This window comes from Mytilus californianus, unplaced genomic scaffold, assembly GCF_021869535.1.
Source record: "Mytilus californianus isolate M0D057914Y unplaced genomic scaffold, xbMytCali1.0.p SCAF_1, whole genome shotgun sequence".
NCBI lineage: Eukaryota > Metazoa > Mollusca > Bivalvia > Mytilida > Mytilidae > Mytilus > Mytilus californianus.
The window spans coordinates 87,112,891-87,127,176 of NW_026262581.1; the positions used below are offsets into that span (position 1 = coordinate 87,112,891).

The 14,286-nt window shown below is 33.6% G+C and overlaps 1 protein-coding gene across 1 annotated transcript in view; it reads left to right on the forward strand.

Moving 5' to 3' along the window:
- Positions 1 to 14,286, forward strand: part of LOC127708951 (E3 ubiquitin-protein ligase UHRF1-like) — a 39,150-nt gene that overhangs the window by 1,883 nt on the left and 22,981 nt on the right. Inside the window, exons 2-9 of the mRNA XM_052214164.1 lie at positions 461 to 628; positions 1,409 to 1,471; positions 1,677 to 1,906; positions 3,380 to 3,595; positions 6,211 to 6,338; positions 7,360 to 7,546; positions 8,629 to 8,755; positions 10,574 to 10,681. Coding sequence (XP_052070124.1) covers positions 461 to 628; positions 1,409 to 1,471; positions 1,677 to 1,906; positions 3,380 to 3,595; positions 6,211 to 6,338; positions 7,360 to 7,546; positions 8,629 to 8,755; positions 10,574 to 10,681 — 1,227 coding nt within the window. The remainder of the gene's footprint in view (positions 1 to 460; positions 629 to 1,408; positions 1,472 to 1,676; positions 1,907 to 3,379; positions 3,596 to 6,210; positions 6,339 to 7,359; positions 7,547 to 8,628; positions 8,756 to 10,573; positions 10,682 to 14,286) is intronic.

Below are 14,286 nucleotides of genomic sequence, written 5' to 3' on the forward strand. Positions count from 1 at the left end.
ATATTGTAGCATTGCAGTGTATACGAATAAAAGTTTTCAAGTTATATTTTAATACTTATTTTCAAGTCCCAGGATATATTGAAGTGCATCAACGTAACAATAACGCAACGTAACAGTAGACATAAATATTATTGTTACGTTCGTAATTAATCGGATCCTAACCCAACTTTGCATCCCGGCAATTAGTCCAATGTAACAATCACTTTCTTATTATTGTTACATTTCAATGTAATCGTAGCCAATGCCTAGGACAAATCCCTTCCTGGGATAGGAAAAATGTTTTCAGAAAATAGTTTTGGAAGGAAAATACAGATGCAAATGTTCAGTCCTTGTAGATATTGATGTTTCCATCATGGATTTTTTTATACTAAGTGTTTGATAGAACTATAATTGCTATATAAAATTACTTCATGTCTTTATCATGTTGTGCTCTGTTAAGTGTAATATTTCTTTTTTTCAGCTTGAAGATGGGCACACACTATTTGACTACAGTGTAGGTCTGAATGACCTGGTACAATTGATGGTAAGGTCAGCAGATGTCAAACCAGTCGCAGAGGAAGAGAAGAAGGTTAATGGCTATGCTAGCAGTGATGATGAAAGTTCAAAATCAGATAAAGAAAATCAGAGAGTATGCTTTTTTTTAATTTTTATTGATTTTTTAATTTTCTTTCTGCATTTATGTATCTCTGGATATGCATTTATTTTTGGAAAAAGGCACTCTTGCCGAGATTTGGAATTTTATAAAAAACATAACATATGTATACTAAGACATCCCACAGGTCTTTGGACAATGTACAAGTACTATTTATAGTAGAATTGTGAAGCCTTGAAAGGGGAGTTGCAAGGTATCCATTATTAGTAATATATAAGGGTAGTAATGGTAGTGGGGTTAGAAACAACTTTTCACACATTAAGATGATTAATGCTTTAAATTTCTAATTAAAAAAAGTTTTTTTTGGGGGGGGTCTTATAATTTTATAATTCTCAACCTCGTTTAAATTTTTGAATAGCCCTATGCTTAAGAATAAACCTTGTTCATAGACCTGATGACAATTGTGTCTTGACTCACTAAAGACATGATTTTTTTTTTGGTTTTAGATCTTATTAAAGACACCAGAATAGTTGTCTGATCTGCATTTTTATCTATTGTGTCCTATTCCCTTTTTGTAATATTTTTGTCCTGAGTGTGGATTTTTCATGAATGACTGGAGAGATTTACCATGTCAAGGTACCTGATCTTGTTCCTTTTAGAGTCCATGTGATTCTCGCAAATATTTCTCATGGTTGGAATACAATGGAATTACAAGGTTAGAACATTGGTAAACTACTGTCATCAAATTTCTTTTCTTTACTTTTAAAAACTGCTTATTTTAGATAGAAAAAAAGCTTGTACATTGTTCTTTTTCAGCCAGAGCCTGTTGATAAAATAACAGAAAATGCTAGTGATAATACAGATGCAAGCACATACAAGGTATAGTTTAGATATTTAGCTTCATATTTTTTATCAGCTTTGGAAATTGGTTTTGATTGCAAAATTCCTTGAGTCTGGTTTAAAAAAATGAAAATTCAGTAAATTGTTACTTCTGCTTTAATTTAAGCCCAGATCAAAAATAAGAGCCTTTGATAGTAAAGTATGTACAGAAATTTCTTTACATAATTTCCTTTGATGTTAATAGGTAGGAGATGTAATTGATGCAAGAGATTTCTCAGTGGGTGCTTGGTTTGAGGCAAAACTTGTCAAAGTAGTTAAAGAAGACAGTTCAAAGGTCAAGGATGAAAATTGCAATGACAGTTGTGTGGATTCTATGGAGACAGATAGCCAAGATAAAACAAAAGAAATCAAAGAACGTCATAATATAGACAATACTCCATCTGATGGATTTGTGTATCATGTAGTATTTGAAGGGTAAGACATTAAAGAAAAGATAGGGGTTCAAAACACGTGTAATTCCCAGGTCTTGGATGTTTGTATGATTTCACTTTGAAATTCTTGTGGACTTTTCTGAAGTCAACATGGTTAAATGATTCTAGATTAACATATATACTTCATGTTTTTAGCGTTAAGAAGTCTTTTTTGTTTTTGTTAATATAGACCCTGAAGAATTAAAAATAGAGCCAGAAAGTAATTAAATAAATATGATGGTGTTCAATTTTGAGTATTGTTGTCAAGTCTTTTGTCAGTAAGTCCCAACATCATGTATTCCAGCAAAGTAGATCCAACATTAGCAGATATGTTTATAAATATATTGTTTCTTTCGCCCGTTTTTGATATGTAAATTATTAAACATCATAGTTAACAGAATTCAGTAGCCTTGGTCGATGCAAATAGTATAGAGTACATGTTTACATTATATAGAGAGAGAAAATGGACACTGGACAAGTAAGCTTTCTTTTGACATGGTTGTCTCCTGTAACACTATTCAGGACTTAATCAAATTAAATAGAAATGATATAAAGCGTAATATGAGTAAACAAAAGCTAACAGCAAAGATTGATTGGTGTGTAACGCCACTTTCAACCCTATTGTGCTATTTCGTGGCGGTCAGTTTTTATTGGTGGATGAAGCCAGAGTGCCCTGAGAGAACCACCTACCTTCAGTAGGAAAACGGACAATCCTAGTCAATTTAGATTGGAGTGGAGTGCACCTGCCCCGTGCGGGATTCGAGCTCTCATCCTCAGTGTTGACTGGCTAGTGATACAGTAGTTCAACTACTTAGACCACTCTTTCAACGAGGCCCCCCCCCCCCTAAACAGTAAGAAAATGAAAGTTAAAGTGATTGTTCACCTCGTGATTAGCCTGAAAAAGCCATTTGGACAAGACTGCATTGTATCCCCAAATGCTGTTCCAATATTGATTGTGATGGGAGGGATAGGAGACACTTAAATTAAACATATGTGGGCAGTTGCATTTTCCTCCGAAATTTTGTAAGAATTACAAGTAAAATAAAAATTTTATATTATGGGTGGTTTGGGTAAAAAAATGTGCCTCCCATGTCCATCATGTGTTTAATTTTGGAACAGCTATTATATACTATTGCAGAATTTTCATTAGACAAATTGCAGTTGTTCCTCTTTATTCCAATTGAAAAAAAAAACATTGAAATATCTTTTAAAAAATTTAAATGGCTAGTAAGGTAATTTGTAATTGTGGGGATTTTAAAAAGCCTTACTTGTCAAAACCACAGGAAAAATGAAGGGTCAAGTGTGGGAAACAGATTTGATAGGATGGCCTTGTGTGTTAAACCGGTATGATTTCAAGTATTTCTCTCTTAGGTCGTTCAACATCTTCCTGTCAGATTAGAAAAGAAAAGTTACTTCTCCCTATGATGCAGAATAGTGTGACCCAAGGTAGAGAAATAAAATTTGGTTTACATTGCAGGTATGATGACAATGACCCTGAAAAGCTTATGTGTAAAGACCTCAGACCAAGAGCACGAACAAATGTTCCCTTTAAAGAAATAAATGAGGGACAAAAGGTCATGGCTAATTACAATGTTGATGATCCTGAACAACGAGGATTTTGGTATGACTGCATCATAACAAAGAAACAAGATACAAGGACAATCAAGGATCTATTTGCCACTGTATTTATAGGGTATGTTATAACTAACTAACTGTCGTTTTTTTGCTGGGTTTTGATACTGATGTTTGACTTGATCAATTTTTAATTAGTTTAGAAGAATGTCAACAGCAAAATTCAAAATTGGTACTTATTTGAGCTGTTCTACAATCTAATATGTACTGATTTTGAACTTGACCAGAGACTCTAATAATCCAATTGCTTGAAGATATATTATTCATCAGAGCACAGTTTTACACCTTTGATAGCAATACCAGCTATCAGAATTCACAAGTGTCTGGTTACCCATAAATTACAACTTCAGCTCAGGTTTGTAACTTATAGTACAACCGTACAGCTTTAGAAACAAACTTTATTAAACGTGTCTGGTCTTTGCGGAGAGTCAGCACAGATGATACACAATAGCTCTGCGGATGTTGACTTTGAGCCAGACATTGGGGCTACCCTTAGAATGCAGCTTAAATGTGCATGGATCACTGGGTGCAACACAGTATGCATATGGACTCTTGGAAAGCGGAGAAAAGTTTGCTCCAGTGACGAATCCTGATTTATGCTTTATTTCAAAGTCACTACTCTTGTGCATGCAGACTATGACATGATCTTGCCTTTTACTATGTTGAGAAGTTCAGTAGAGCCAATGTTATGGTGTGGGGAGGCATATACAACAACTAAAGTACATAATTGGTTAAAATCCCTGACAACTTAACTTGTTTGCGGTAATCAGATGACAACACAATACAGTCGACTCCACTTAATTGCATACCGCTTAATAGCATAATTCGGTTAATTGCATAGTTTTCTCCTGCACAAAACCATTTCCCATACATCTAATGTTAAATTGTCCGGTTATATGCATAGCTCTACAAGTGGCCTTTCGGTTTATTGCATAGAAAATTATCGCCATCTAGATATGCTTGGTTAAATCTGTCGAAATTTTTGACCGGAAACGGCAAGTTGGTGAGTATATTTTTCTTGAATGCATCTTTATTTTCATTATTATTTCATATTTACTTTTGTGTTATTCAAATAAAGTTTTAAAACAGTTTCTTTCGTGTTTGATTGAATTTGATTTGAAAATAAACCTCGATATCTACACAGGTAAAGTTTCCCATGTTCTATTTTAAGCCTCGAGGTCATAAAAATGTCAAACAGGTAATTGTTGTAAAAACACTGACCATTCTATCTAAAAAGGTGTAAATAATTGATTGGATTTCAAACATTGTCCATAGATTACATTTGGTGTGAAATTCAAAAACAATAACGCCTGCTAATTATCGATCATTATCCAATGTGAACTCTGTTATTGGGCTTGGGGTGATCTGCATTTATGTTAAATATTACAGGGCATTTATATATGGTTAAAGAATTTTATACATCAATCATTTAATTTTAATATATTTTGAAAAGAGCATTTACTTCTAATTATTATTTTTCTCAGTTTCAATACTCGGTGTCCAGCAAATAACCCGTACAGGGCCCCATTACTGCTTTGCATATACGAAACTAACGAAGTTAAATAAACAGGCAAGCTGTAAATATTGTATATCAAAGGCAGTTTAGTACACATCTATTGTCAAAATGATTATAAACTGTAATTTTGTTAAACAATTTATTTTAATCAAAGCGTAACAATGTACATTGTACATACGGGTCATAGAAACAAATCTATTTTTAGAACGAAATTTTTTTTCGTATCCCAGGTAAACTGGTAAAGAAAAACGTCGGTACACAAATAACCTAAAACAAAATGTGTTTTTAATCTTTATTGAAATAATACAAAATAAAATAACATGTACTGACACTAGACATATAACTTTTATTAGAATAAATCAACATTCAATATGTTGTAATTGGATTATAGACGTTCAACTTTTTCTTCAGGGATTTCCTTCAGGGATTTCCTTTACTGATCTATTCTATCGATGTTATTTGACTCCATTATTTGGCATTTCGGATATAAGCATACTCCGCTTTATTGCATAATTTTGTCTTGACAAATAGGCTATGAAAATAACCGGAATGTACTGTACTACATGCCACATGTACTACTGTTGAATTTCTTGCAAATCCAATTATCACTATTTTTCCATGGCCATCTAGATTGCCGGATTTACAACCAATATAATTTTTTATGGAATTAGTTGGATCTGCCAACATCAACCAGCCTTGGATCCTCTTCAACTACAACAGACATTCCACCAGGAGCACCAAAGGATGCCGTAGGCAAATCCAGCATTTTTTTCAATTAATGCTGAGAAGATGCAAATATTTCGAATTCTCGTTAAAACATTTGTCAAGATACTTGTATACATGTTGATGAAAAGAGACATAATAATAAGCACCATTCCAATTTAAGCCTCCTGTTTAAAGTGTTATATGCATAAATTTGTTGTTGTTTTTTTTTTTGAAAGTTTATACACTAATAATAAAGTTTATTGATAGAAAATTTCTTCTCTAAATTATTTTAAACATAATGCAAGATAATATTTTAAACATAATGCAAGATAAAACAACTATCTCAAAAGATACAGATTTTTACTCTTTTATATGTTGAAATTCGTGTATTTGGTCAAAAGCAAATTAGAATAAAATTAAATAGATGATAAATAATGTTTACCTACCTTTTTCAGTCCTGACTTGATGCCATTAGATGACTGCAAGTTGTTATTTGTCAATGAAGTATTTGATGTTGAAATGCCTGGTACCCAGTTGAATGAATATGATACACCAGTTGAGCAGTCAGCATCTCCAGTAAAACGTAAGTAAAAATAAGATTTGCAAGTCATTGAGACATACTCTATGGAATACTGTCATATTTCTACAATAGTTTCATTTTTGGTTTTATTCTATTAAGCAATATGACATACTTTCTTCTAACTCTTTTGTGGTTTCTGAAAATTGTAGCAATACATGAAGGCCAATAGAAAAAGGGATGTTCATTGTTTCATTTGAAGCAGAACAGTGGAGAAGTTCATCCAAGTTATAATCAACATCCAATGTACAAACTTCTTACCATTTATTTTCCAATCTTTAATTAAAAAAGATATTTATTTTTATGCCCCACCTACGATAGTAGAGGGGCATTATGTTTTCTGGTCTGTGCGTCCGTTCGTTCGTTTGTCCGTCTGTTCCGCTTCAAGTTAAAGTTTTTGGTCAAGGTAGTTTTTGATGAAGTTGAAGTCCAATCAATTTGAAACTTAGTACACATGTTCCCTATGATATGATCTTTCTAATTTTAATGCCAAATTAGAGTTTTGACCCCAATTTCACGGTCTACTGAACATAGAAAATGATAGTGTGAGTGGGGCATCCGTGTACTATGGACACATTCTTGTTAGTTTATCTGTTCAACCTTCGTTATCAGAATTGATAAATTCAGTTGCAGATTTTAATCATGCATTTTATTTGACAGTTTGATATGCTAATTGTTGTTTTTTCACATGCAGGAAGAATTAAGATGTAAAGATTTGCAGTAAAACATTCTTATTCTCTAGGTCATCTGTATGTTCAAAACACAAAGTCAATTAACATGAACTAAAAAAAAAATATATTTAGGAAATTCATTTATATACATAGATTGCCTCGCTGGGCCTGTTGCCCAATCCAATTCAATTTATTTGAAAAAAATACTGTTTAAACTATAAGCATGTGCACTCTTGTAACAAAGAAGTCGGAGATTTGACCTATTGTCCCCATCAACTTTTAGCTAAAAATATGATACAAATACAGTAGTTAAAAACCAAGCAAAGCTTATGTACAAATTACTTATATTTCATCAGGAAAAAACAAACCAGACTGTGACCATTGTTTAGACAATCCCCGTAAGAAATGTAAACATTGTGCTTGCTGTGAATGTGGAGGTAAACAAGATCCAGATAAACAGATATTATGTGATGAGTGTGATCAGGCCTATCATCTTGCATGTTTAAAGCCACCTCTGACAAGTATACCAGAAGATGATGAATGGTAATGTTATGCAAAGTATAATTGCCTTTTACTGTAATGATTTGGAGTTCAGCTGATCAGTACAAAAATATTTAGGACTATTTGAATTTTTTTTGACAAGTTCAAACCAGTCAGAATACAGTAACCTAAATAACAATAAACTTGTATATTTTGTCTAATGTATATCTTACATTGCATGACTGATAGGTCATTTAAAAAATTCTAAAATCTCAAAATGGTCTGGCATGGTATATGAAAATTAAGTGTTTGCATTTACATATTTTCAACAAAATAGGACTGAACATAAAAAATTTGCTCAATAATGGTTTAGGGAAATATATTGAAATACAAATTTGGTTGTTGGCTCATACTGAAACTTCATATAGTGAGATTTCAAAATTGCCTTGTGTAAAAATGTGCTAAAAAACGTTGGGATTTGATGAAATATTGGTTAAGTTGTAGGGTTTTAAGATACCTGAAAAATTTTGATAATTAGGTAAGGAAAAAATCCACTGATTACATCACAATGGAAACATATCTGAAGATAGATTTAAGTGAAATGTATAGATTATTCCAATAGATATATTATATGATTGGGACCTGTCTGATTTAAATACGAACCATGTGTCCATGCTATGCTTATAAAGAATCTGCTCCTCTTTATCTTACTTTCTGATCTGAAGATCTTATTGGATTCTTAGGATTTGCCATAATTTCACACTTTCAAAAATTTTGTGGCATAAATTTTATTGGTTAACAATGATTACCCAAACAGAAAGTAGACCAGATCTTTGTAAGTGAACAGTGGATACAGGATCTGTACTTCAATAAGGTTTATATTGCTATTTACAGTACATGGACTATCTCATACATTGTATTTGTCAGTTACTTGCAAAACTAATAGATAGATTCAAATATACTATCATGTACTATTGTAAAAAGATGCTGGGTAAATTCTTATCAGACACATTTAATCAACTTTATATTCATTAAGATAATTTTACTTTTACAGTGTTGTAGTCAATTTCTAAAGTTCACCAAGACTCATTTTATATTTCATGTTCTGTGCATTTAATTGAAAATTATCTTGATATTTATTGAAGGTATTGTCCAGATTGCAAAACAGATACCAATGCTATTGTAAAAGCTGGAGAAAAGTTGAAAGAAAGTAAAAAGAAATCAAAGATGGCTTCACAACAGAACAAAAATAGTACAAGGGATTGGGGCAAAGTAAGACTAGCAACAAAAATATTGCAAGGGACTGGGGCAAAGTAAGACTATCAACAAAAATAGTACACAGGATTGGGGCAAAATACAACGATCAGCAAAATTAGGACCAGGGAGTAGGGTAAAGTAAGACAACAAAAATAGTACAAGGGATGGGGGTAAAGTAGGATGATCAAGGAAATAAGAACTGGGGAATTGGGCAAAATAAGACGATCAACAAATATAGAACAAGGGATTGGGGTGAAGTAAGACTATCAACAACATTATTACAATGGATTTCAGCAGAGTAAGTATCAACAAAAATATTACAAAGGATTTGGACCAACTGAGATTAGAATCAGGAAGTGGGGCGTAGTAATATTTCAAAGGATTCGGGTATAGTAAGATGTTTAACAAAATAGGGAGTGGGGTAAAGTTAGACTTTCAGCAACATTATTACAAGGAATTCAGGCAAAGTAAAATGATCCATAACAATATCACATCTGTGACACACAGGATTTTGGCAAAGTGCAATTATCAACAAAAATATTACAACTTTAACCCAATATGTTTGGGCAAAAAGAGACGGGGAGAGGCTCAAGAGGCTGAGTGATCTAAGTAGTTTATCTGCTGTATCACTGTCCTGTCAACACTTGAGCCCAGCATGTGGCAGGTGTGTTTGACTCCAATCTTAATTGACTAGGATTGCCAGATGTCCTGCTGAAGGTCGGTGGCTTTCTGGGCACCCTGGCTTCCACTTCCAATAGTAGCTGGCCACCACGATATAGCCAACAGTGCTGAAATTGTTGTTAAACACCAACAATCAAAAAGAGATGATCAACAAATATAGTGCAAGGGACTGGGTCAAGTTAAGATAATGAACAAAAATAGTACAAAGGATTTCGGCAAAGAAAGGAAATTAAAAAAAAAGAACAAGGGATTGGGGCGAAAGATTGCTTACAACAATAGTACAAGGGATTAAGGCAAAGTGAGATGAGTTTCAAAAATGGTACAGAACTTGTGCAAAGGAGTAGGCCCGGTAAGACCCCTTTTTGGCCCCAAAGTATAGCATTTTTACCAATATGTTAAAATGTTAACTTTTAGCTATTTATTGGAAAGTAGAATACTTCTTTTCCATGAATATGGGCTGTTTTTGACAATATAATGCACATGCAGCAGGTAATAGCATCATATATTCGTGCAATATTACTGAAATCTTCACAATTTTAGCATTTGTGCTAATTTTAAGTTGGTTTTTGTCTAAGATGGAAGTGGCCGCATTTGTGTTGTCTTAATATTTAAATATATGTTGTATTTGATGATAATACATAACATAAATAAAGGTTGAGACTGAACACGAATGTGGCCACTTCCATTTTACACAAAAACCACCTGAAAAATTACGTTTTATGGCATATTTGATAGATTTTGCATATTTAAGTGTGAATTTGAGCTTCTCTAATGACCAAATCAGTTCAAATATTTTACATAAACTAATTGAATCAATTGAAGCAGACACTTAAGTGTTGAAAAAATGTCAAACAGCTTTCATTAGATGTACTTCGAATATTAGGCCAAAACAAGCCCTTACCGGACCTTCTCCTTTAGAAATGTAAACAAAAATTGTGTAAGTGAACAGGGAAATTAAACAATATTTTTTATTTGAATCATTAGGCAACATGTAAACTTGATTTATTCAAGGTTTTTAAACAATAAAACAATAAAAGTAGAAGATATCTAATTTATTTAGTGTGTATATAAAGTTGAAATGAAAATAATATTGACTTTAAATTGCTTGCTAATGAATACATGAGAATCTCTAACACACTGATTTTTTTTTAGGGTATGGCATGTGTAGGAAGACAGAAAGTATGTTCTGTTGTACCACCAAATCATTTTGGGCCTATTCCTGGTATTGAAGTGGGTACATTATGGAAATTCAGAGTCCAGGTATTTTATCTATTTTAGATTCTTGTTCAAATATTTTTATACAACCGCAAAAGATTTGCGTTCATAGAATGCTATCATGTTGTCGTCGTCCGAAGAGGCATTTGGTTTCCGGACAATAACTTTAGTTTAAGTGAATGGATCTCTATGAAATTTTACCAGAAGATTCAATACCACAAAAGGAAGGCTGGGATGATTTTGGGGGTTATTTTTGTAGTTTCCGGACAATAACTTGTAAGTGTATGGATCTCTCTGAAATTGTACATTTTTCCTGAATAGAAAATAATCTTCAAAATTTCAAAAAAAATTGAGGGGGTTTCAATAAGTTTCGGGGGGGGGGGGGGGGATTTTTTTTTTGAGGTCCATATTTTTTTCAAGATTTTCAAATTTTCAAATTTTTTCAAAAAAAATTTTTTGGGGGGGGGGACAAATTTTTTTGGGGGGATTTTCCCCTGATTATCTCACTATGAGTAATAGAAAAACTTAATTTTGTATATCAAGAAACATTGTAAGGTCTACATTATCATCTTGCAGAGTTCTTTCTCATTTTCTTAGTTCATTGGTCAGCATTAAGTTTCTCTTAATAGATATTTGTGTCTAGCCTGCGACGAAGTTGCGGAAAGCAAGACATAGGGATTGCTCTTCTGGCGACGGCGTCAACAATTGTTAAGTGTTCTGCTTAAGTTAATTTGATAGGAACTTCTTGCGATAGATCATTGATATTTAATAGAAAGTTGCATTACTATCATTACATAGATATAAGAAGATGTGGTATGAGTGCCAATGAGACAAGTCTCCATCCAAGTCGAAATTTATAAAAGTAAACCATTATACCATAGAAAGGCTTGTATAGTTCGCACTGGTACATAGTCCGCACCCCTTCTCCCCACGAAATTTTAGGTAAAAAAACTTTGTAACTGTTAGAAAAGGTCTAATGAATCTCCGGTAATTTCAAATCCTGTGCAGTCGTTTGCGGTATTTTCTTGGAAAAACCTGTTTTCCATCATCAAACAGAAGCTGAAACTGCTTGTAAATGATTCTAGAACGCTTCATGATTGTTAAAATAAGTTTAATTCACTTAAAAAACAATTTAGAAACTTGTGTATGTTTAAACAGGAAGTTTAAAAAGCACGTGTAAAAGAAGAAATTAACCGGTGAGAGTCGAAATCCGTACATAACAGATATCACTATAATACGACTTTGAAAGTAAAACAGTTCCATCCTTTTGTAAAACAGTCTTTAATATATCTATCACATTAATGTTTGAAGGGTCTTAAGTTAATACAAACCATATAAGTCAGTATGAAACACCTAAACGGAACGAACAATAACCGATTACGTTTTGTAGTTTACAAATTCTAAGCTGGTTTACGGTTGTCTTTTTCACTATGTTTGTATCGTTTCAATCAAGCAGATACCAGTTTATTTCAACCAATGCATTGAAAAGAAACGAGAAATTTGTAATGAAAGGTTTAGTTTTTGTCGAGCCTGCGACTTTTGTCGCAGAAAGCTCGACATAGGGATAGTGATCCGGCGGCGGCGGCGTTAGCTAACTTCTTAAAAGCTTTATATTTTAGAAGGTGGAAGGTCTGGATGCTTCATACTTTGTATATGGATGCCTCATGTTACGAAGTTTCCGTCAGTCACATGTCCAATGTCCTTGACCTCATTTTCATGGTTCAGTGACTACTTGAATAAAAAGTTAAGATTTTTTGTAATGTTAGATTCTCTCTTATTATAAGTAATAGGATAACTATATTTGGTATGTGCGTACCTTGCAAGGTCCTCATGCCCGTCAGACAGTTTTCACTTGACCTCGACCTCATTTCATGGATCAGTGAACAAGGTTAAGTTTTGGTGGTCAAGTCCATATCTCAGATACTATAAGCAATAGGTCTAGCATATTCGGTGTATGGAAGGACTGTAAGGTGTACATGTCCATCTGGCAGGTGTCATCTGACCTTGACCTCATTTTCATGGTTCAGTGGTTATAGTTAAGTTTTTGTGTCTTGGTCTGTTTTTCTTATACTCTATGCCATAGGTCTACTATATTTGGTGTATGGAATGATTGTAAGGTGTACATGTCTAGCGGGCAGGTGTCATCTGACCTTGACCTCAGTTTCAAGGTTCAGTGGTCAAAGTTAAGTTTTTGAGTTTTGGTCTTTTTTTCTAATACTTTATGCAATAGTTCAACTATATTTGGTATGTGCGTACCTTGCAAGGTCCACATGCCCGTCAGACAGTTTTCACTTGACCTTGACCTCATTTCATGGATCAGTGAACAAGGTTAAGTTTTGGTGGTCAAGTCCATATCTCAGATACTATAAGCAATAGGTCTAGTATATTCGGTGTATGGAAGGACTGTAAGGTGTACATGTCCAACTGGCAGGTGTCATCTGACCTTGACCTCATTTTCATGGTTCAGTGGTTATAGTTAAGTTTTTGTGTTTTGGTCTGTTTTTCTTATACTCTATGCCATAGGTCTACTATATTTGGTGTATGGAATGATTGTAAGGTGTACATGTCTAGCGGGCAGGTGTCATCTGACCTTGACCTCAGTTTCAAGGTTCAGTGGTCAAAGTTAAGTTTTTGAGTTTTGGTCTTTTTTCTAATACTATATGCAATAGTTCAACTATATTTAGTATGTGCCTACCTTGCAAGGTCCTCATGCCCGTCAGACAGTTTTCACTTGACCTTGACCTCATTTCATGGATCAGTGAACAAGGTTAAGTTTTGGTGGTCAAGTCCATATCTCAGATACTATAAGCAATAGGTCTCATATATTCGGTGTATGGAAGGACTGTAAGGTGTACATGTCCAACTGGCAGGTGTCATCTGACCTTGACCTCATTTTCATGGTTCAGTGGTTATAGTTAAGTTTTTGTGTTTTGGTCTGTTTTTCTTATACTCTATGCCATAGGTCTACTATATTTGGTGTATGGAATGATTGTAAGGTGTACATGTCTAGCGGGCAGGTGTCATCTGACCTTGACCTCATTTTCATGGTTCAGTGGTCAAAGTTAAGTTTTTTGAGTTTTGGTCTTTTTTTCTAATACTATATGCAATAGTTCAACTATATTTGGTGTATGGAAATATTTTATGATCTATTTGGCAGTCACTCAGGTTTTATTTGACCTTGACCTCATTTTCAAGGTTCATTGCTCAGTGTTAAGTTTTTGTGTTTTGGTCTGTTTTTCTTAAAACTATAAGCAATAGGTCAACTATATTTGTTGTATGGAAGAATTGTTAGCTGTACATGCCTGCCTAGCATGGTTCATCTGACCTTGACCTCATTTTCATGGTTCATTGGTCAATGTTAAGGTTACTTGGTTAATGTTAAGTTTATGTGACAGTTGTAATAAAGCTTTATATTTAGGACTATCAACATAATATCAATGATTAGTAAAGAAGGCGAGACATTTCAGCGTGTGCACTCTTGTTATATTTATCAGTATTAATTTGATATTGAATAGAAATAACTTATTAATATGGATGAGTTAAAATTATTAGTTTGAAAAATGATAAGAGCGCCCTCTTCAATATAAATAACAAAGATGGCGGAACGTAAACAAACCACCTCACCCGCGAAATTGAAATTTTTCTCTTAT